At 43.3% G+C, this 24,344-nt stretch overlaps 1 protein-coding gene across 1 annotated transcript in view; it reads left to right on the forward strand.

The window, feature by feature from the left end:
* The window catches only part of GNPDA1 (glucosamine-6-phosphate deaminase 1), a 52,363-nt gene extending 28,362 nt beyond the window's left edge, over positions 1 to 24,001 (forward strand). Inside the window, exons 4-7 of the mRNA XM_040405937.1 lie at positions 3,637 to 3,819; positions 9,652 to 9,836; positions 17,150 to 17,324; positions 23,353 to 24,001. Of these exons, the coding sequence (XP_040261871.1) occupies positions 3,637 to 3,819; positions 9,652 to 9,836; positions 17,150 to 17,324; positions 23,353 to 23,453 (644 nt within the window). The 3' untranslated portion in view covers positions 23,454 to 24,001. The remainder of the gene's footprint in view (positions 1 to 3,636; positions 3,820 to 9,651; positions 9,837 to 17,149; positions 17,325 to 23,352) is intronic.
* Positions 24,002 to 24,344: the final 343 nt, after the last annotated feature.

The raw sequence follows: 24,344 nt of genomic DNA on the forward strand, positions 1-24,344 counted from the left end.
AAGTTATATTTCCCAATGGATAAGAACAGCTATTTCAGGAGCCTAGAAAATGGAAGGGAAGGAAGCCCCTTCTTTACTTAGTGCACATTCTACAAGAGGCATTTCTGCTTCTTGGGCAGAGAGAGATCTTCAGCCTCTCCAACAGATTTGTAAGACGGCAACCTGGAAAAGAATACATACTTTTACCAAGCATTACAAGCTAGACATTTTTTTCTAGCGAAGACATGGCCTTTGGACGTAAAGTCCTTTGTGCTATTGGCCCCTCCTAATATATTCTTTGTTATTTCTCAGGATGTGGTGTAGGGATGTCCCGATACCGATACCAGTATCGGTATCGGGACCGATACCGGGCATTTGCACGAGTACATGTACTCTTGCAAATGTCCCCGATACCACTGCCGATACCTGTGCGCCGCTTCTATGTGTCTCCGCAGCCCCTGCACCTCGCACAGCTAACAGCTTCACAGGCAGCAGCAGGCAGTGTAATTGGAGCCTAGAGTGGAAGATAGCTCCGCCCCTCCCCGCCCTCCAACCAATCAGAGGCAACCAGCACTGACTCACAGTGCAGGGACTCAGAGAATCGTCTGACAGTTTATTAGTTAAAAGAATCGTCACCTGACCGTCCTGCTCTGCGGCTCCCTGTAAGTCCGTCCGGGGGAAGGGCATTATTAGCATAGCATGTAGTGGAGCTGTGTGTGTACAGGGTGCATGTAGCAGAGCAGGAAGTCTGGGGTGACAGTCTCTGACTCATTCGATTCGTTTTAACTAATAAACTCTCAGACGATTCTCTGAGTCCCTGTAATTACATCAGTCTGCTCCACTGCATTCACTGCAGCAGAGCTGTGTTTGCCAGGAGCGAGTCCCTCCAAAGGTGATAGTGTCTGTCTTCTATGGCCCTGGTCCTTCCCTTCCTGCCTGCAAGCTGCACATTGATCTCTAAAAGCAGGCATTAGGGCAAGAAGAAATATACATTACTGTATGATGGCCACAAGACTATTATACTGAGGAGGGGGGCTTCAAAAATTGTTGTCCTGACTCCTTACAGTAGTGTCTCCTTGTGGCTGCCCCCATACAGTATAACGTCTCCTTGTGGCCCCCATACAGTATAACGTCTCCTTGTGGCTGCCCCCATACAGTATATAACGTCTCCTTGTGGCCGCCCCATACAGTGTAACGTCTCCTTGTGGCCGCCCCATACAGTGTAACGTCTCCTTGTGGCTGCCCCCATACAGTATAACGTCTCCTTGTGGCTGCCCCATACAGTATAACGTCTCCTTGTAGCTGCCCCATACAGTATAACGTCTCCTTGTGGCTGCCCCCATACAGTGTAACGTCTCCTTGTGGCTGCCCCATACAGTATAACGTCTCCTTGTGGCTGCCCCCATACAGTATAACGTCTCCTTGTGGCTGCCCCCATACAGTATAACGTCTCCTTGTGGCCCCCATACAGTATAACGTCTCCTTGTAGCTGCCCCCATACAGTATAACGTCTCCTTGTAGCTGCCCCCATACAGTATAACGTCTCCTTGTAGCTGCCCCCATACAGTATAACGTCCCTTTGTGGCTGCCCCCATACAGTATAACGTCTCCTTGTGGCTGCCCCATACAGTATAACGTCTCCTTGTGGCTGCCCCATACAGTATAACGTCTCCTTGGAATGTTATAGTTCTGTTTTTGGTTGGTCAGTGGTCAGAAAATACATGTGTGTGTATTTTATTGTTAAAATTAGTATCGGTAATTGGTATCGGTGAGTACTTAAATAAAAGTATCGGTACTCGTACTCAGTCTTAAAAAAATGGTATCGGGACATCCCTAATGTGGTGTCATGGAGACGACTAGGGAAATGAGTATTACACTCACCGGTAATCCGGTTTCCTGGAAGTCTCCATGACACCACATACTTTCCACCCATTTATTTTAGTACATAGATTATATTTTTTGTTTTCCAAAATCTAAGTCACTTATCCCTTTATCCTGGTTTCGTTGGAAATACACTGGTGATGGAAGGGAGGGGTGGGATTTAAACCTCTGTTTTTCCTGTCCTATCAGAGGAAGTCAGTCTCAGGATGTGGTGTCATGGAGACTTCCAGGAAACCGGATTACCAGTGAGTGTAATACTCATTTGTCACCATAGGGTTCCATTGAAAAAATATACGTGTATATTTTTTGCAAGACTCTGCAGGATAGAATATTGTAGAGTACAAATGTTAAATGTGGATTAAAAATATGATGTGAACAGCGCCTTAAAGGTATAGACTTGCATGTAATGCTTTCCTGGTTTTAGGATTTCTGTAAGTTTCAAAGTTAACTTTAGATCAGAGATGATTTGGTACTCATAATGTCTGTTAAGGCTACTTTCACACTAGCGTTCGGGGCTCCGCTTGTGAGTTCTGTTTGAAGGGGCTCACAAGCGGCCCCGAACGGATCCGTCCAGCCCTAATGCATTCTGAGTGGATGCGGATCCGCTCAGAATGCATCAGTCTGGCACCGTTTGTCCTCCGCTCAGCAGGCGGACACCTGAACGCAGCTTGCAGCGTTCAGGTGTCCGCCTGGCCGTGCGGAGGCAAACGGATCCGTCCAGACTTACAATGTAAGTCAATGGGGACGGATCCGTTTGAAGTTGACACAATATTGCTCAATTTTCAAACGGATCCGTCCCCCATTGACTTTCAATGTAAAGTCAAAATGGATCCGTTTGCATTATCATGAACAAAAAAATAAAATTAAAAAAATTATTATAATTTTTTTGTTCATGGTAATGCAAACGGATCCGTTCTGAACGGATCTAAGCGTTTGCATATAGGTGCGGATCCGTCTGTGCAGATACCAGACGGATCCGCACCTAAACGCAGGTGTGAAAGTAGCCTTACAGAGCTCCCAAATCCCCTGTATAGCTATAGAGTTAAAGAAGTACTTTCCCAAAAATGTTTTTGGACATATAGTGGCAACTCACCAGCAATATTCTGGCAGTGTAATTTGTTTAATCCCAGCCCCATTGCATCCATACATCTAAGCTCACTCTGCCACTCTCCGCAGTTACTGACAAGCTTCTATGTATAAGTGCATGCGTAGCAACTAGGGATGAAAGATCCAAAGTCGATTCGCATAAAACATCGTTCTAATAAAATGTATTGGCTCCGATGAGCCGAAGTTATTGCTCCGCAAATTCTCGCGAGGCTTCACATATCAGTACACTGCTGTATATACTGGCCAAGAACAGGTAGTGGGTGGCTATGAATGGGGCGTGGAGGCCAAATTTAGATTTTTTTGCTTTGGGGGCAGAGTGATTTCTATGTGTGCCCCTGGGTGCACAGATGAGAATGCATTTAATTTATGATGAGGCTGCGCCGTGCCATAAATTAAGTGGGCAGGGGTAATCAAGACTGGTGTACAACACGCTGGTCTTGATAAATCTCCTCCTGTGTGTTCGCTGTATACTTTTTGTGCTTTATTGGCTACCAGGAGTTGAGCAAAGGAGTTTGCTTTGTAATCATTGTTTTCACAGATGTACTGGAAACAGCATTTTTAGCTACTTAATATTAATTGAATTAATATACTGTTAAATATATATGTTCTAATATATACGGTAATAGTTCTGTATATAGTAGTCTTTTTGTTGTTTGCTTTGACTTGTAGGATTACCCAGGGATCACCCAGAGAGCTATCATTCTTTTATGTGGAATAACTTCTTTAAGCACATCGATATCAGTGCTGAAAATGCTCACATCTTGGATGGAAATGCTCCAGATCTTCAGACTGAATGTGACTTATTTGAGGAAAAAATTAAGGCTGCTGGTGGAATAGAATTATTTGTTGGAGGTAAGAAAAGTTATTTTTTTGTTGTTTTTTTAATAGTCGTATGATATCAAAACTAGACAAAATGGGGGGTTTGAACATTTTAATTTGCCTACCCAATGTATGATAATAGGGATCTGACACCCAGCACCTGAAATATGAAGGATTCATATGAGCAAGGCCAAGAGCTCCAGTACCAGGCATAGCCACACTTGCAGGGATGTCACCGTGCTACCACATTGACTTTTGACAGGGGAGGTTGGGGGTGGTCACTGGAGTCTGACTGCCACCGATTGTATTTTGATGGTCTTTTCTAAGAATATGCCGCCAGTGAAAATTTTACGAAACCCTTTGATGAATATAGATGTTTAAATTGCTTTAACCACCTAACTGTTTTCCTCGAAAGCCCATATCTCTACCTGGTACCAAACCAGAGATAGTAACATAGTACATAAGGCCGAAAAAAGACATTTGTCCATCCAGTTCGGCCTGTTATCCTGCAAGTTGATCCAGAGGAAGGCAAAAAAAAAAGCCTGTGAGGTAGTAGCCAATTTTCCCCACTTTAGGGGGAATAAAAAATTCCTTCCCGACTCCAATCAGGCAATCAGAATAACTCCCTGGATCACCGATCCCTCTCTAGTAGCTATAGCCTGTAATATTATTACACTCCAGAAATACATCCAGGCCCCTCTTTTATTGAATTCCTTTATTGTACTCGCCATCACCACCTCTTCAGGCAGAGAGTTCCAGAGTCTCACTCCTCTTCTATGTTTGTGTACAAACCTTCTTTCCTCCAGACGCAGAGGATGTCCCCTCGTCACAGTCACAGTCCTGGGGATAAATAGATGATGGGATAGATCTCTGTACTGACCCCTGATATATTTATACATATTAATTAGATCTCCCCTAAGTCGTCTTTTTTCTAAAGTGAATAACCCTAATTTTGATAATCTTTCAGGGTACTGTAGTTGCCCCATTCCAGTTATTACTTTAGTTGCCCTCCTCTGGACCCTCTCCAGCTCTGCTATGTCTGCCTTGTTCACAGGAGCCCAGAACTGTACACAGTACTCCATGTGTGGTCTGACTAGCGATTTGTAAAGTGGTAGGACTATGTTCTCATCACGGGCATCTATGCCCCTTTTTGATGCAACTTATCTTATTGGCCTTGGCAGCAGCTGCCTGACACTGTTTTTTGCAACTTAGTTTGCTGTTTATTAAAATTCCTAGATCCTTTTCCATGTCGGTGTTACCGAGTGTTTTACTATTTAGTATGTACGGGTGACTTGCATTATTCCTTCCCATGTGCATAACTTTACATTTGTCAGTGTTAAACCTCATCTGCCACTTATCTGCCCAGCCTCCAATCTATCCAGATCCCTATGTAGTAGTATACTGTCCTCTTCAGTGTTAATTACACAGTTTAGTGTCATCTGCGAAAATTTATATTTTACTATGCAAGCCTTCTACAAGAACATTAATAAATATATTGAAGAGAATAGGACCCAATACTGACCCCTGAGGTACCCCACTAGTGACAGTGACCCAATCTGAGTGTGTACCATTAATAACCACCCTCTGTTTTCTATCACAAAGCCAGTTACTTACCCACATACAGTCATTTTCTCCCAGTCCGAGCATCCTCATTTTATATACTAAACTTTTATGTGGTACAGTGTCAAATGCTTCGGAGAAGTCCAGATATACGACATCCATTGATTCGCCGCTGTCAAGTCTAGAACTTGCCTCCTCATAGAAACTGATTAAATTTGTTTGGCATGACTGATTCCTCATGAAGCCATGCTGATATGGCGTTATTTGCTTATTTCCATTGAGATGCTTTAAGATAACAAATAGTTTACCCACAGCCGATGTTAAACTTACGGGCCTATAGTTTCCAGGCTCTGTTTTTGGACCCTTTTTGAATATTGGCACCACATTTGCTATGCACCAATACTGTATAGAGTCTGCAAATATCAGAAATAAGGGTCTGGCTATGACATTAATTAATTAATTAATTAATTCCCTTAGGATACGGGGGTGTATGCCATCCGATCCTGGCGATTTGTCTATTTTAATCTTTTTAAGTCACTGTTGTACTTCTTCCTGGGTCAGACAGGACACTTAATGGGGAATTTATTTTTACATTCAGCATTTCATCTGACAGTTTATTTTCCTCAGTGAATACATTGGAGAAAAAAATATTTAATAGCTTTGCTTTCTCCTCATCGCTCTCTGCAACTCTTCCCCTGAAGGGCCGACACCTTCAGATTTCTCTTTTTAACATTTATATAATTGAAGAACATTTTAGGGTTAGTTTTACTCTCTTTGGCAATTAATCTCTGTCTCTAGTTTGGCCACTTTTATTAGTTTTTTTTACAGGTTTTCAATTTTTTTCCTTATAGTTTTTCAGTGCTTTCGTGCTACCCTCCTGTTTTAGTGATTTTATATGCTTTCTTTTTGTCATTTATTGCTTTCTTTACAGTTCTATTTATCCACATTGGTTTATTTTTGTTCCTTAACCTTTTATTCCCATACGGTATGTACCTCTCACAATGAGATTTTAGGATGTTTTTAAAGATATCCCATTTTGTGGCTGTATTTTTATTTTTGAGGACTTATCCAGTTAGTTAGGCCTATGGCCTCTCTTAGTTGGCTAAATGTAGCTTTTTTGAAGTCTGGTATTTTTGTTCTTCCCTGTAGAAACGCTCTTTTGAATGATAATTGGAAGGTTATTACTTTATGGTCACTATTTACCAGGTGTTCCCCAACCTGCACGTCTGTTGTTCTGTCAGGCCTATTGGTTAATACTAAGTCCAGTATGGCCGTCCCTCTAGTCGGGTCCTGAACCAGTTGGGAAAGGTAATTGTCTTTGGTTATTGCCAAGAACCTGTTTCCTTTAGGAGATATACAAGTTTCAGTTTCCCAGTCTATATCTTGGTAGTTGAAGTCCCCCATAATAACCACCTCATTATGACTTGCCACCTTGTCTATCTCGTTTAGTAGTAGATTTTCTGTGGACTCTGGTATATTAGGTGGTTTATAGTAAACTCCTATTAGTAATTTATTGTTGTTTTTAGCTCCATGTATCTCTACCCACAGTGACTCCACATGTTCATGTCCCTCACTTATATATTCCCTGAGTGTGGGCTTTAGACAGGACTTTACATAAAGACATACCCCCCCCCCCCCCCCTCCCTTCTCCAGTTTTGACGATCCTTTCTAAACAGACTGTAACCTTGTACATTAACTGCCCAGTCATAGCTATCATCCAGCCATGTCTCATTTATTCCCACTATGTCATAGTCCTCCTCACACATCACTAATTCCAGTTCCCCAGTTTTATTAGTCAGGCTTCTGGCATTAGTATACATACATTTTGAGAGTTTTATGTATATTTTTTTTCCCTACACCTTTCCTTCTGAACAGTTCTAGTCCCTCCTTCCATTCCTCCCCCAGTCCCACTACCTTGCCCCCGGTCTCTATCTGCACTATCTTCCCCTCCTATAATGTAATTTCCCTCCCCCAGCCCCTAGTTTAAACACTCCTCCAACCTTCTAGCCATCTTTCACCCCAACACCCCTTCCCCATTGAGGTGCAGCCAGTCCCTACGATAGAGCCTGTAGCCGATAGAGAACTTGGCCCAGTTCTTCAGGAACCCAAGCCCCTCCTTCCTACACCAGTTCTTGAGCCACTTGTTAATCTCCCGCTGCCTTTCTTGTGTGGCCCGTGGTACAGGCAGTATTTCGTAAAATACTACCTTTTGAGGTCCTTGCCCTAAGCTTTTGACCTAAATCCCTGAAATCATTTTTAAGGACTCTTCACCTACCTCTAACTTTGTCATTGGTTCCGATATGGACCATGACCGCTGGATCTTCTCTAGCCCCTCCCAGTAATCGGTCAACCCGATCCACGATGTGTCGAACTCTAGCACCAGTAAGACAGCACACTGTTCGGCGATCACGGTCTTTGTGACAGATTGCCCTATATGTTCCCCTAATAATGGAGTCTCCCACTACCAGCACCTGTCTGGCCTGCCCTGCTCTCCTGGTTCCCTGCTTACTGGAGCTGACATTCCCCTGACTGGCAGAGGAAGTGTCCGGCTGCAGCCTCAATTCATTTCAATGGGGCCGCAAAAGATGCAGACACCGCACCGTGTGCTGTCCGCATCCGTAGTTCCATTCCGCAGCCCCGCAAAAAAGAGAGAGCATGTCCTATTCTTGTCTGCAGCCACGGACAAGAATAGGCATTTCTATCATATTGCCGGACATGTGCGGTCCTCAAAATCCAGAACGCACATGGCCGGTGTCCGTGTTTTGCGGATCTGTAATTTTGTGGAATGGACCCTTAAAGTGGTCTTCCCATCTCAAACAATGGGGGCATATCTCTAGGGTATACAATGAGAACGGAGCGCATGCGCAGCCGCCCTCCATTTATTTCTATGGGGCTGCCGAAAATAGCCAAGCGCTAGCTCGGCTATTGCCGTCTACCCCATAGAAATGAATGGGAGCATGGGCTACGCATGGGCGTTGCGCTCCCATTCACTTCTATGAGAGCAGCGCTTGGTGGTGGACAGACCCCGGGAAATCCGGGGTTCTCCAGCCACAGCGCTCCCCGCTTCGTTCTTGTTGTAGGTGCGGGTCCCACCGCTGGGACCCACATCTATCAGACAATGGGGGCATATCCTAGTCTGAGATGGGAATGCCCCTTTAAGGTGTACCAATGGTTGTAATAATTATGGACTAGATATCAGTTTCTCTTAGTTATTACTGACCAATCTCTGCAATTGGAGAATACAGTGGTCCCTCAAGATACAATGGTCCTCCTGGAAACAATTAATATTGTATGTTGAAACCATTGTTACTTGAGTAATCGGTTCCAAAGCCACAAAATGTCATCCAAGATAAGATAAATTGAAGATTTACGAAAAATAAGCAGATAACTAAGACAGATAAAACAAGTCCTTACATATAACAGTCAGGAATAGCTGCTAACTTGTAACTAATACAGCTAGTTTTCCAGAGAAGTGACCTTGATTGGTTGGCTCTGAGTCTGAAGCATTGTATGTTGAGTCTAATTTCAAATTACAATGGGTCAGATAAGACCATTGTATGTTAAAAATATTGTATCTTGAGGAATCACTGTACATTATTTATCTTTAGATGTCCAGCAATGCACATTATTGAATTAACTGGAACAGTTTTCTAGATGAAAACGAATTTGTCATTTCGGGTATCTAACATTATAATCCCTTTTAATAACTCGCATCCCTGAATAATATTGGTTAAAGGGGATGTCCAGGTTCACAGCTGAACCCAGAATTTCACCCAGGCATCCCCCCTTACAAGAGCATCCAGGCAGTTCTTTCTCCGATGCTCTCCTTTGCCTTGAATCGCGCAGGGAAAAGGCATTTTGTGGACTTCCGGTGATGTACCGGGCTCTCCTGCAGGCTGCCAGGCGAAGGCTTCCACCCAGTTGTGAGCCCAGTGACGTCACTGGTACTGATGGGCGGGCTTTAGCACTGCCCTAGCCTGTAAAACAGCTAGGGCAGTGCTAAAACCGACCCATCAGAGCTGGTGACGTCACCGAACACACTGCTGGGCGGAAGCCTCTGCACGGCAGTGTGTTATGATAAATAACACAAGCAGGGCAAGGGAGAGCATCAGAGCATGAAATGCTCTGATGCTAACATCCGGGGGGCTGCCTAGGTGAAATTATGGATATGTCCGGGTTCAGCTCTGAACCCGGACAACCCCTTTTAAGTTGGAGGCAAACTGACATGATCAGCCAAAGGGCTAAGTGCTTCTCTTCTCTGTTCATTGCATATACAGACTTGTGCTTGTGTTTATTTGGTGACAGGGATCGGGCCTGATGGTCACATAGCTTTTAATGAACCAGGGTCCAGTCTGGTATCCAGAACGAGAGTGAAGACATTGGCCATGGACACCATATTGGCAAATGCACGTTTCTTTGATAACAATCTCTCAAAAGTACCTACCATGGCTCTGACTGTTGGTGTAGGAACAGTGATGGATGCAAAAGAGGTAAGCTTGGCTTTAAAGAGGACCTGTCACCTCTCCTGACGTGTCTGTCTTAGTAACTACTTGCGTTCCCCATGTAATAGCAATTCTGGAGCATCTAGTCCTATGACTTTATGTTCTGCCATTCTCTAGTATTTCTACTAGAAGTTTATGAATGAATGGTCAGCAGCTTGTAGTAAAGGTACAGATGGGTGATGGGGGTGTGTCCTTGCACTGTCTGACACCAGCAGCAATAGTTGGACAGTCATACACACAGTCTACTGGTAACACCCAGCAGTACCCTTCTGGCAATAAACTTCGAGCAGGAATAATACAGGAATGGCACAGCAAAGAGTCATAAGAATAGATGCTCCAGAATTGTTATGAGGAATGCATGAAGCTATTAAAACAGTCATGTCAGGAGTGGTGAGAGGTCCTCTTTAATAGTTTGTCATTTTCATGAAAGAGGAAACATAAGCTGTTTCTGTTCTGTTACTTTTGTATAGATTTTATGAAAGGTTGATTTAAGCATTTAATAGTTGCACAGAAAAAATGATGGGTGATTGATTTGAGTGCCAGCCTTTTATATTGTTTCATTTATTTCCAAGTTTATAAAGTGTAGTGTACATTAGCACATTCAGGAACGGCAATTTTCCATTTTTGTGTTTCCATTTTTTAATCCATGCCTTCCAGCCATAACTTTCTTTAGTTTTCTGTTCTGGTAGCCGTATGAGGGCTTGTTTTTTGGGGGACAAGTAGTACTTTCTAATGGCACCATTTAATATTCCATACGATGTAGTGGGAAATTGGAAAATAAATGCAATTCTGCCATAGTTTTATGGGTTTTGTTTGTACAGCGTACGTGTGGTAAAACGGACTTGTTACCTTCATTCTCTGATATAAGACAATTATAACGATACCACACTTTCTTGTGTTTTAATACTTAAAAAAAATATATATAAATCTTTGAAAAATACATTTTTTTTTATTTCCATATTCTGATACCCATAACTATTTTGTAGTTATGTCTACGGAGCTGTGTAAGGGCTAATTTTTTGTGGAGCGATCTGTAGTTTTTAAGTGACACCATTTTGGGGGGGTGTCAGACTTTTTGATCACTTTTATTCAATTTTTGTGGGGAAGTGAAGCGATGAAAAAACAGCAAATCGGCCAGTTTGATATATTTTTTTGGGGGGCGTTCACTGTACGGGATAAATGTATATTTTAATAGTACATTTATCCCGTACAGTGAACGTCCCATTTTGGGACACAGCAATGCCTATTTTTTTTTATTATTTATTTTTATTATAGAGAAAGGGAGTGATTTAAATTTTTATATTTTGTTTATACTTTTAAAAACTTGTTTTACTTTTTTTAAACTTTAAGCCCCCATCCCCCCAAGGCCTTACACTGCAATGAACTATCGTCAGTAATAGGCTGGGTTTCTTCAGAGAGACTCGGGGTATTACCACAAACGAACGGCTTCCCCAATCTCAATGCGGGGAAGCTGTTTGGGCCCCGGGTGCAACTGACCCACAGCATCTGATGGGTTAAATGTCTGCATTATCGCCGATTGCAGGACGCACGCCTCTGCATAAATGAGTTGCATCCTCTGGAAGTCCGTGCGCATAGACTCAAAATTTGCAGCAGCAAGTAGAAATGGCACATGAGGTTTCAGATTTATTTATTTTTTGCATCAGGAAACAGTTTTGGCAGAATAATACATTTCCCCATGGTGTTGTGCAATAACTGCACAGAGGATCATACAGCCACAGATTGGGTGCTCAGCTGTCAAACAAGAGAGGAGGTGGAAACTTGGATCTCTGTATACATGACACTCAATATGCAGGTTTACTGATACTGTCTAATACTTAGTGTAAACTTAGACTAGACATTCTAAAAGTGTGCCACATTTATCACGGTGGCTTATGCTAGATGATACATTTGGTGTACCTGCTGATGCATGGGCAATAATAGGGAATGAACTGTTTGCTCCCGATTACTGCCTGATCGCTGAGTGGAGATGATAGCTGCATTTACATGCACAATAATCCCCTCTGTAGAGGAACAAGCGATTGTTGCTACGATTGCTTCTCCACATACAGATTAGTTTGCCAGCACCTCATCTCAGTTTACACAGGACAATCTGCTGCCGGCAAATGATGATTTTATTGTTATGTCCCACATAGAAAATGTAATCACTGACAAACAAGCATTTATTTGTTGGGTGATTAGTGACACAGAAAAAGTCACCTATTTTTATGGACTGTCTAGAAATTTCTGGACAGTTGTAAACCCTGCTTTTAGGTTAGACCTTTCCTGCTAAGCCACAATGTCTTGATATGAGTTGGAAAAAGCCTCTGGTGTCTAAAACCATTATAAAATGTGGTGCAAAGTATGCCAGTTCTGGCACATTTTGATTAGTAAATCTCCAATATGCACTGTGTATACAATAGAGGCAGCAGCAATAAATGGCAGAGCTTCTAGATCTTACTGTACCTAGTACTGCTCTGACAGCCCCAACATATATAGTGTAAAAATAAGTGATGTCCCCCAAAATTCTTTCTTTATGAAAATAAAATTTAGTTTCTAGCGGGTACAAGTATAAATTAAGACATAACAATTTATTTTTATTTTTATAAATCTTTGCATTGCAAAAGCCATACATTTTACTGTTACAGTAGCCGTATGTGGGAACCATATTGAGGTCCATATAATGTATTATCAATTTGGTTTGGAATAATAATAAAAAATAATTAGCCATTTTTTTGGGGTTTAGCTTTTATGGCATTTACCATGCTGTACAAATATGTCAACTAATGTTATTCTGTGAGTCGTTAAAATGGCATATATACAGGGAGTGCAGAATTATTAGGCAAGTTGTATTTTTGAGGATTAATTTTATTATTGAACAACAACCATGTTCTCAATGAACCCAAAAAACTCATTAATATCAAAGCTGAATATTTTTGGAAGTAGTTTTTAGTTTGTTTTTAGTTTTAGCTATTTTAGGGGGATATCTGTGTGTGCAGGTGACTATTACTGTGCATAATTATTAGGCAACTTAACAAAAAACAAATATATACCCATTTCAATTATTTATTTTTACCAGTGAAACCAATATAACATCTCAACATTCACAAATATACATTTCTGACATACAAAAACAAATCAGTGACCAATATAGCCACCTTTCTTTGCAAGGACACTCAAAAGCCTGCCATCCATGGATTCTGTCAGTGTTTTGATCTGTTCACCATCAACATTGCGTGCAGCAGCAACCACAGCCTCCCAGACACTGTTCAGAGAGGTGTACTGTTTTCCCTCCTTGTAAATCTCACATTTGATGATGGACCACAGGTTCTCAATGGAGTTCAGATCAGGTGAACAAGGAGGCCATGTCATTAGATTTTCTTCTTTTATACCCTTTCTTGCCAGCCATGCTGTGGAGTACTTGGACGCGTGTGATGGAGCATTGTCCTGCATGAAAATCATGTTTTTCTTGAAGGATGCAGACTTCTTCCTGTACCACTGCTTGAAGAAGGTGTCTTCCAGAAACTGGCAGTAGGACTGGGAGTTGAGCTTGACTCCATCCTCAACCCGAAAAGGCCCCACAAGCTCATCTTTGATGATACCAGCCCAAACCAGTACTCCACCTCCACCTTGCTGGCGTCTGAGTCGGACTGGAGCTCTCTGCCCTTTACCAATCCAGCCACGGGCCCATCCATCTGGCCCATCAAGACTCACTCTCATTTCATCAGTCCATAAAACCTTAGAAAAATCAGTCTTGAGATATTTCTTGGCCCAGTCTTGACGTTTCAGCTTGTGTGTCTTGTTCAGTGGTGGTTGTCTTTCAGCCTTTCTTACCTTGGCCATGTCTCTGAGTATTGCACACCTTGTGCTTTTGGGCACTCCAGTGATGTTGCAGCTCTGAAATATGGCCAAACTGGTGGCAAGTGGCATCTTGGCAGCTGCACGCTTGACTTTTCTCAGTTCATGGGCAGTTATTTTGCGCCTTGGTTTTTCCACACGCTTCTTGCGACCCTGTTGACTATTTTGAATGAAACGCTTGATTGTTCGATGATCACGCTTCAGAAGCTTTGCAATTTTAAGAGTGCTGCATCCCTCTGCAAGATATCTCACTATTTTTGACTTTTCTGAGCCTGTCAAGTCCTTCTTTTGACCCATTTTGCCAAAGGAAAGGAAGTTGCCTAATAATTATGCACACCTAATATAGGGTGTTGATGTCATTAGACCACACCCCTTCTCATTACAGAGATGCACATCACCTAATATGCTTAATTGGTAGTAGGCTTTCGAGCCTATACAGCTTGGAGTAAGACAACATGCATAAAGAGGATGATGTGGTCAAAATACTCATTTGCCTAATAATTCTGCACTCCCTGTATATGTGTGTGTGTGTATGTATGTGTGTGTGTGTGTGTGTGTGTGTATGTGTATATATATATATATATATATATATATATATATATATATATATATATATATATATATCTCTGTACCATATTTTTAAGTGATATGCTTTATTTATAGTTTTTTGTTTTACAACACTTGTATAAGTGGAATTGTATTAAGGCATGATTTTTGAGGGACAACTGTTAGTTTTCATTGTTATCATCTCTGGGAGGGGGGGGAAAAGACATTTGAATACTTTTTATTCCAGTTATAGAATGGCAGAATAAACAGCGGTCTGTCTTTGTTTTTGTTTTTTACTGTATTGACCATTAGAAGATTTGAGCATGTGATCCTTTGATTGCATTGCAGTTTTTCTATATTGCAGTGTATTATCCCTGTCAGTATAGGGCCAGGCACAGATGAGCGAGTACAGTGTGTAGGGCTGCAACGATTAATCGACTTTATCGATAATATTCAATAACGGGATTCGTTGTCGACGAATCCAGTTATCGAATAATCGCTGATTCGTTGCTATGCGGGCGGGCGGTTTACTTTAAATCGGCGCATCTTTATTTTACCTTACAATGAAGCTCCAGTAACAGGCAGAGCGGACGGCAGCGTAACGTCACTTACTCACGTGACGCGCCTGCTCCGCCTCCTTCATTCATAAAGTGGGCGGAGCAGATGCGTCACGTGAAAATTACTGCCAGAATAGTCTGCTGTGAGCAGCGGGGCAGGGGCTGTTATGGGGAGGGGGATCTGTGCATGGCACTGTTATGGGGAGGGGGATCTGTGCATGGCACTGTTATGGGGAGGGGGATCTGTGCATGGCACTGTTATGGGGAGGGGGATCTTTGCATGGCACTGTTATGGGAGGGGGATCTTTGCATGGCACTGTTATGGGGAGGGGGATCTTTGCATGGCACTGTTATGGGGAGGGGGATCTGTGCATGGCACTGTTATGGGGAGGGGGATCTGTGCATGGCACTGTTATGGGGAGGGGGATCTGTGCATGACACATAGCATAAGATGCTATATAGTGTCATCTATAGATCCCCCCTCCCCATAACCGTGCACAGATCCCTATACCCATAACAGTGTCATGCACAGATCCCCCTCCCCATAACAGATCCACAGATCCCCCTCCATAACGGTGCCACCCACAGATCCCCCTCCATAACGGTGCCACCCACAGATCCCCCTCCATAACGGTGCCACCCACAGATCCCCCTCCATAACGGTGCCACCCACAGATCCCCCTCCATAACGGTGCCATCCACAATTTGTTTTAATATGGCCTTTGAACATAATTTTTCAAGTAAAATCATATCATAATTTTGGTGTTTTTTCCCGATTAATTGATTAAATTATCGAGAACTAATCGATTATTCAAATAATCGTTAGCTGCAGCCCTAAGGCTGGGTTCAGACCTGAGCGTCTTTGATATGCGCGTTTAACGCGCGTTTTTGACGCGCGTTTTTGACGAGCGTTTTTTGCAATAGTAAACGCGCGTTTGACGCGCGTTTGTGTGATTGACTGCTATGTCCTATGGCCACAAACGCGCGTCAAAACGCCCCAAAGAAGCTCAAGTACTTGTTTGAGCGTAGGGCGTTTTACAGCGCGTTTTTCAGCGCTGTAAAACGCTCAAGTGAGAACCAGGGCCATAGGGAAGCATTGGTTTTCATGTGTTGAGCGTTTTACAGCGCGTTTGAACGCGCTGTAAAACGCTCAAGTGTGAACCCAGCCTAACAGTGTGAGAAACTCGCTGCGCATGACAGTGAGCTCCTGTTCTGAACTCTGCTCCTCTGACAGCATTGCACAGCGTTATAATGATTTGAATGACTGTGTGACCTGCAAGACCTGGAATCTATTGATTTACAGTGACATAATGCCGTCAGTGTAATTTAGTAGATACAGGTCTAACAAGGTCACACAGCTTTATAAATAAGTATAACGTTGTGTAATCCTGTAGAAGTCTAAAACAGGGGCTCTCACTGCCGCAGGGAGTACGTTTCTCACACTGTATTCGCTCATCTATGACTGGCCTAAGGGTATGACTACACTGGTCGCACACAGCAGTCTGAGAGGATCGGGGAGGGTGATCGCATAGAAATCAATGAATCACAAAAAATCCAGCCTATGGTACAAGTGCTCAAGGACTGCTTAGTCAAGTCCACTAAAAATGACTTAATATAAATGAGTATAACGCTGTGTAATCCTGTCAGAGGAACAAAGTTCAGAATAGGAGCTGTCACTGCCACACTGTGACTGGTCTAAGGGCATGGCTACACTGGTAGCGTGATGGCTGTCTCAGCCAGGATCGCAGGGGCATTGCAGTGTAGCGGTGGTCCCATAGAAATGAATGGGGTCGCAGCATGATTTGCTTATATGCTGCGACTGTGACCACAAGAAAATCCAGCAGAGTTGTATTTTTTGCGATTAATGCTGCGACCCCATCCATTTCCACAGGATCACCGCTACACTGTGACGCCCCTGTGAGCCTGGCCGAAACAGATGTTGCATGACTAGTGTATCCGTACCCTTAATTGACAGGCAGCCTATTAAGTACAGGCCTTGTATATGGCAGACCGACCGGGGAGTCTTGTTAGGTCCTTGGCTGCCATAGGGCTGTTGGGCTTACAGAGGGGACCTTGCTGTAATACTGACCACAACATCTGAGGAATTAACAGAGAGTGAGCTGTATCAGCTACCCTCCTGAGCCCACTCATTTTCTGCACCGTACATTTACAACATTGTGCTGGGAGGGGTTAAGGTTCTTCTATGTGATTTAAAGAAAAAATAGTTTTGAAAAAATGACAACTATCATAAAAAAGCTGTCATGAAAACAAAGATTTAAAAATTACTTAGTGTATGGGACTCAGCTGCCTAACTGCCGTTTGTCTTTCTCTTTACTTCTGTAGGTAATGATACTGATCACTGGGGCACATAAGGCCTTTGCTCTATACAAGGCTATAGAAGAAGGAGTAAACCACATGTGGACAGTGTCTGCCTTCCAGCAGCACCCAAGTACAGTGTTTGTTTGTGATGAAGATGCGACACTAGAGCTGCGTGTAAAGACTGTCAAATATTTTAAAGGTATATTTCTAGCACATATTCTGAAATTTAAAGCGATCAGCTGTACAAAGGGGCTCTGTGTGTGTTTAGGCCTCTAGGCCATGTGACATCACGGCATTCAAGTGGGGCTAAGCTGCAGTACCAACCACAGCCACTATATAGTGTAGAGCACTGTGCTTGGTAAGCTGCGAGGAGGCCGCGATAATCACAGGGGCACTGCAGACTCCTCAAACAGCTGAACAGTGGGGATGCTGGGAGTTGTACTCCCACCATCTATCTCATTGATGACTTATCCTATACATAGGTCATCAATATGTAAATCCCATGGAACCAATGTAATGTTAGATTTCATATTCTACTAACTCCTTGGTATTAATATATGCAGTTGTTTGAAGACTATACGTGGCAAGAGATTTTTTTGCTTTTGCTGTATCCACATATTTTGCCCGTATTCTCACATGGCAGATTTGTTGCAGAAATTTCTGGGACTGTTCAATTAAAACTGTAATAGTTGGTGGGGTCACTGTGACATATCAAAGGTTTTGATCGATGGGGGTCTGAGTGCTGAGACTTTTGTCATTTGCTAAAACGAAGATATAGAAATGCTTACACACTGTCTCTTTGCTCCACTGGCCAATCAACAGGAGGAGAAATGGCTTGTGAAGCAGAGTGGAAGCGCTAGCATGCACAGTGACTTTGGCCGGCCCTCGGTGCATTTTAGACCTTGTTTGCAGCCAGACCTTCCATTGCGCAAATTGAGGAATACACGCGGCCGGCAAAACAGGCAACGGTCGTGTGCATGATCCCTAACTCTTACATAGTGAAGGCATGAGAGGGGGCCTTTCAATCGGAGCCCCTGCAGTGAAATCCCAGGCCTTCAATAAGTTGCTATTGCAGCCTGGGGCCTTATGAAAGCTTCCAAGCCTGCTATAGCAAACGGCCTGCAGCAGAGCTTAATAGTCAGCCAGGAAAGATCTCAGACTCCAGTAGTATAAGGCGAGACACAGACGAGTGAGTTCAGAGCAAGAAACTCCCTGCGTGTGGTAGGGAGAGGTCCTGTTCTGAACACTGTCAGTGTTAGGGCTCATGCACACGACCTTTGTTATGTGGTCCGTTCCATATTTGAGGTCTTTTTTTTTTTTTTTTTCTCTGATTTAAGTCCTCTCTTATTCTGTTATTCCACAAAACATATCCATATGGTTTCCGTATGCGATCCGTTTTTTGCGGATCAGAAACTGAAACAGTAGCTTATTTATCACCAAACACATGAGCGATATGGGCTGGGCATAACATTTCTACAGTATGGATCCGCAAAATACAGATGACATACAGATGTGTTCCGTGTGCGTTCCGTATTTTTTGCGGACCCATTGACTTGAATGAAGCTTTGGACCGTGATATGCGGACAATAATAGAACATGCACTATTTTTTTGCGGAACGGAAATACGGAAACGGAATGCACACGGAGTACCCTCCGTTGTTTTTGCGGACCCATTGAAGTGAATGGTTCCGCATACGGTGCGCAAAAAACGGAACGGAGGCGGAAAGAAACTACGTTCGTGTGCATGAGCCCTTATCCAGTAGATACAGGTCTAACAGGGACACACAGCCTTATAACTCTGTGTAATCCTGTCAGAGGAGCAGAGTTCAGAACTGGACCTCTCGCTGCCACGCGCATAGAGTTACTCACACTGTACTCACTCATCTGTGACTGGCCTAAGGGTATGGCTACACTGGTAGCATGACAGCTGTCTGACAGGATTCCAGGGGCATTGCAGTTGTAGTGGTGATCCCATAGAAATGAATGAATCACAAAAAATCCAGCCTATGGTAAAAGTGATCAGAGGACTGCATATTCAGGTCCACTAAAAATTGCAGAAAAAATAAATAAAAATAAACGCAAAAAATATTAAATTCAAATCGCCCCTTTTTCCTATTTTAAGCAATAACCAAATAAACATAATTGGTATAACTGCATCTAAAAATGTCTGAACAATTAAAATATAAAAATATTTATCATGCCAGGCGATCGCCGTAAGAAAACAAATGGCCGATTTTTTTTTTGTTCAACTTGTTTCCTGCAATTTTTTTTTATAAGCAATCAAAAAGTCATATGTACCCCAGTGTTTGACTGGGGTGCCTAGGGCCCACCAGTAAAGCTTTCCTCTATACCTAGAAGTCATGTCTGCCTCCTGATGCATCTATAATAATAAACTGGGGAGTTTCTTAAATAATCGACCCAGTTTTGTATATGAACGTAGGCTGGTTGAGGTGCTGTACTCTGCTTACCCATATGTAATGGAGTAAGTTTACTGTGTTATGTGCCACTTGTGCAGGGGGTGGGAGACTAGGGGTCCACTGGGGGATTCACCTCTAACCCTTGTCATCGCAATTCATGCGATTTTCATCTTCTTTTGTGTGGTGCCAAATCAATTAGAAGTATAAGTATGTGCGCCTCATACTACTTTCATAATGAGACCAGACACACAGTTGGTTTCATGAGCCAGAACAAGAGAATTTATTCAAGTTACATTAACGTAAATAGCAGACATGACATCACGAAAAGGGTTGTTCCTTAAGAAGAGACAATTGGCTCCTTAACTTGATAGGAGTGGTTTCAGCAACTTCAACTCTGAGTTCATAGGTTGCAGTTTTCAAATCTACCTAACTCCCACCTTCTGCCTCCCCTATTGACCTTAAGACAAAGGAATGCACACATGGCTCATACATCTGGTTTGCGGCCATCTAGTGGACAAAAATGTGTACTACATAATGTTCACATATACCGGTATATATGAGCGAGAAAGAGATAAAGCCTATCTCTCACACCCTGTGGGCCAGTCCGAGCCTGTGTACCCCACTATGGTACCAATAAAAACTAAAGCTTGCCTCACACAACTTTATAGATGGAAATATATGGATGTCAGGAAATGGAGATGCAAAGAAAAAATGTTTTTTTCCAAAAATTTTATTTTTTTCAAGTAGTAAAATATACATATAAAAACAGAACTACAATGTAAATTTGCTATCTACAAATTTTACTGACTCTCAGAATAAGGTTGTCATCTCATTTTTAACAGTGAATGCTGAAAAACAAAACTCAACAAACAATGGCTGAATTGTTATTTATTTTCCACAGTTTTACCCACAAATTATTTTGCCCCATTATTCAGTACAAGATATGGTAAATTAAATGGTGCAATGAAATAAATACAGCTTGTCCTGCAAAAAAGAAGCCCCTTAGGCCTCATGCACATGACCGTTTTTTTTTTTGCGGTCCGCAAAAACGGGTTCCGTAGTTCCGTGATCCGTGTCCGTTTTTTTTTTCCGTGGCTCTTCCTTGATTTTTGGAGGATCCACGGACATGAAGAAAAAAGTCATTTTGGTGTCCTCCTGGCCGTGCGGAGCCAAACGGATCCGTCCTGACTTACAATGCAAGTCAATGGGGATGGATCCGTTTGACGTTGACACAATATGGTGCAATTGCAAACGGATCCGTCCCCCATTGACTTTCAATGTAAAGTCAGGAGTCCCTATTATATCATCGGATCAGAGTTTTCTCCAATCCGATGGTATATTTTAACTTGAAGCGTCCCCATCACCATGGGAACGCCTCTATGTTAGAATATACCATTGGATTTGAGTTATATCTGAAAACTCAGATCCGACAGTATATTCTAACACAGAGGCGTTCCCATAGTGATGGGGACGCTTCAAGTTAGAATATACTAAGAACTGTGTACATGACTGCCCCCTGCTGCCTGGCAGCACCCGATCTCTTACAGGGGGCTGTGATCCGCACAATTAACCCCTCAGGTGCCGCACCTGAGGGGTTAATTGTGCGGATCATAGCCCCCTGTAAGAGATCAGGTGCTGCCAGGCAGGAGGGGGCAGACCCCCCCCCCCCCCCTCCCCAGTTTTAAATTCCTTGGTGGCCAGTGCGGCCCCCCTCTCCCCCCTCCTAATTAAAATCCCCCCCCCCCCCATATACTATGGCCCCAGATGTGCCCCCATACATATATTACGGTCCCAGTTGTGCAGTAGCGTCCTGGTTGCCATGGTTACCGATCGGAGCCCCAGCGATTAAACTGGGACTCCGATCGGAACTCTCCGCTGCCACCAACTGGGGCCATAATATATCTATGGGGCCACAACTGGGGCCATCGTATATGTATGGGGGCACAACTGGGGCCATAATATATGTATAGGGACACATCTGGGGTCATAGTATATGTATGGGGGCACAACTGGGGCCATAATATATGTATAGGGACACATCTGGGGTCATAGTATATGTATGAGGGCACAACTGGGGCCATAATATAAAGATGGGGGCACAACTGGGGCCATAGTATATGGGGGGGGGGGATTTTAATTAGGAGGGGGGCCACAAATGAATGTAATACAGGGGAGGGAGGGGGGCCGCACTGGCCAGCAATGAATTTAAAACTGGGGAGGGAGGGGGGGGTCTGCCCCCTCCTGCCTGGCAGCATCTGATCTCTTACAGGGGGCTATGATACGCACAATTAAACCCCTCAGGTGCGGCACCTGACGGGTTAATTGTGCGGATCACAGCCCCCTGTAAGAGATCAGATGCTGCCAGGCAGCAGGGGGCAGTCATGTACACAGTTCTTAGTATATTCTAACTTGAAGCATCCCCATAACTATGGGAACGCCTCTGTGTTAGAATATACTGTCGGATCTGAGTTTTCACAAAGTGAAAACTCAGCTCTGAAAAAGCTTTTATGCAGACGGATCTGCAATACGTCTGTGTGAAAGTAGCCGACGGACACGGATCACAGACGCGGATGACAATCTTGTGTGCATCCGTGTTTTTTCACGGACCCATTGACTTGAATGGGTCTGCGAACCGTTGTCCGTCAAAAAAATAGGACAGGTCATATTTTTTGGACGGACAGGAAACACGGATCACGGACGCGGATGAACAACGGTGCATTTTCCGAGTTTTCAACTGACCCATTGAAAGTCAAAGGGTCCGCAGAAAATCACAGAAAACGGAACAACGGCCACGGATGCACACAACGGTCATGTGCATGAGGCCTTATACTGCTATGTGAATGCAAAAAAAATAAAAAATCATGGCTCTTGGAAGAGAGAAAATAAAAACTGACTGTGCTGAAATGGTTAATACTTGACTAGTGAAGGTTGCACAATAGCCACAACCTAAAGATTCCTGTCATGTTTTGAATGCCGGTGTTTGAGATCATGATCACATACATGCTTGACTATACACGTATTGCTTTTCTTTAAAGACTTTGGGGCAGCAGAGTACTTTTGAAGAGCAACCAATCAGATTCCACCTTTCATTTTCAGTGGTTCTTTGGAAAATAAACTCAGCAACCTGATTGGTTGCCATGGGCAACTACTCTGCTTTTTCCTGCACCAGTTTTGATAAATCTCCCTCTTTGTCTCTATTGGTCTAATGCCAGATTTGGGTTAAAGGGAATCTGTCACCGGGAACACCAGTATGACAGGGCCCGGCAAGATGGCGGTTAGAAGGCCCCTGGCCCTTTTAATTAGCTGAAGTCTCTGGTGAAGCAGAGTGGAGGAGCTAGGGTGCATACAATGACTTGGGCCCTTGGTGCTCTTTAGATCTCATTTGGATATTAAGAAAAAGTACGGTATCTCCAGAATGCCACAAAAAAATCAGGTTAAAACACGAATCAATGTAATCTGCTCAGGCAGCCCTGTCAGGCATTGTGCCTGGTTTCATACTGATTCCCGAGCCCGCCTCCAATATCTCCAAATCAAACTGCCTAATAGTCAATATGGCCTAGTTGCCCATAGCAACCAATCAGAGCTCAGCTTTCAGTTCCTACAGGACTCTGAAAAAGAATTTGGAGGTGGGCTACATTTTAGTGGGCCACCCTGTACTTTTATTCCTCATGAAATAATTCTGCAGAATTTCTTTCTTAGAACTCTATATTGTGCTGCTCCTGAATATGTATGAATATGCCATCAATATTGTTCCCTAAAAACCCCATTAACTATATCCATGGATTAATACCAGTGCCATTCTGTTTACAGGGTTAATGCATGTTCACAATAAACTGGTCGATCCCCTGTACAGCATGAAGGCGAGAGGAACTGCAGTCGGACAGACCCCAAAGAAACCATACAGTGACTGAGCAGGGCAGAGGACCTCTGGATGACTTGATGAAGGGTCAGCTTGTATGACTATGTTGCTTGAAGAACATGGTCTGCTAGCTCCCTGACCAGCCCCGAGGAGGACAGCCCCTTAATGCTTGATGGGCCAGTGTGATGTCACACCATCAGTAATATGCACTCTGTGAATACTTTTCACTGTTTAGGCTGCACTCACACAGTCCTGTTGATAGTCCATGTAAGGATTGTATATTTCACACCTTTTGAGCTTTTTTTTTCCAGGTTTTCCTCTGAAATGTAAAGTCCTAAGGCTGGATGTGCGTATTATGTTGCCAAACTTCAGCCGACCGCATGTCTAATAACCAGACCTTTTTTGGGTCACTAGACTAGGTTGGGTGAGGATTTGTGACATAACACATTTGTAAAAATGCAGTATATTACTTTAGTGTTGAACCACCTAACAGATTAATATGACTCTGTGAATACAGCCTTAAACCATGCCTTTCCCCAAATTGCAGTTTTTAGGATCAAAATGTATTTTTCAAACATTAAAAATGTTTTGTATTAGAAATTAAATGAATTTTGTATTCCACTGCTTGTGTAGTTTTGTTTTCAAACATCATTGCTGGAAATGTTGCAGAGTTGTTGGCAGCCTCTTAAAGGGAACCTGTCACCTGTACTTTGCTGCCCTCACTTGAGGGCAGCATAGTGTAGCGGCAGACCTGCTGATTTCAGGGGCCTGTCACTTCTGAGCTGACTCTGATAGTACTGACATGCTGAACTCCGCAGCATGCGCCAGCACTGTGAGGGAGAGGAGTCCAATGAGGCTCGCTGTCCCTGCCCTCCCCCACCTCTGGGTGATGACTGCCAGGTTTCTTTTCAGTTATGCTGGTGCCAGCTGCAGGGTTCCACAT

Source organism: Bufo bufo, chromosome 1 (assembly GCF_905171765.1).
Source record: "Bufo bufo chromosome 1, aBufBuf1.1, whole genome shotgun sequence".
NCBI lineage: Eukaryota > Metazoa > Chordata > Amphibia > Anura > Bufonidae > Bufo > Bufo bufo.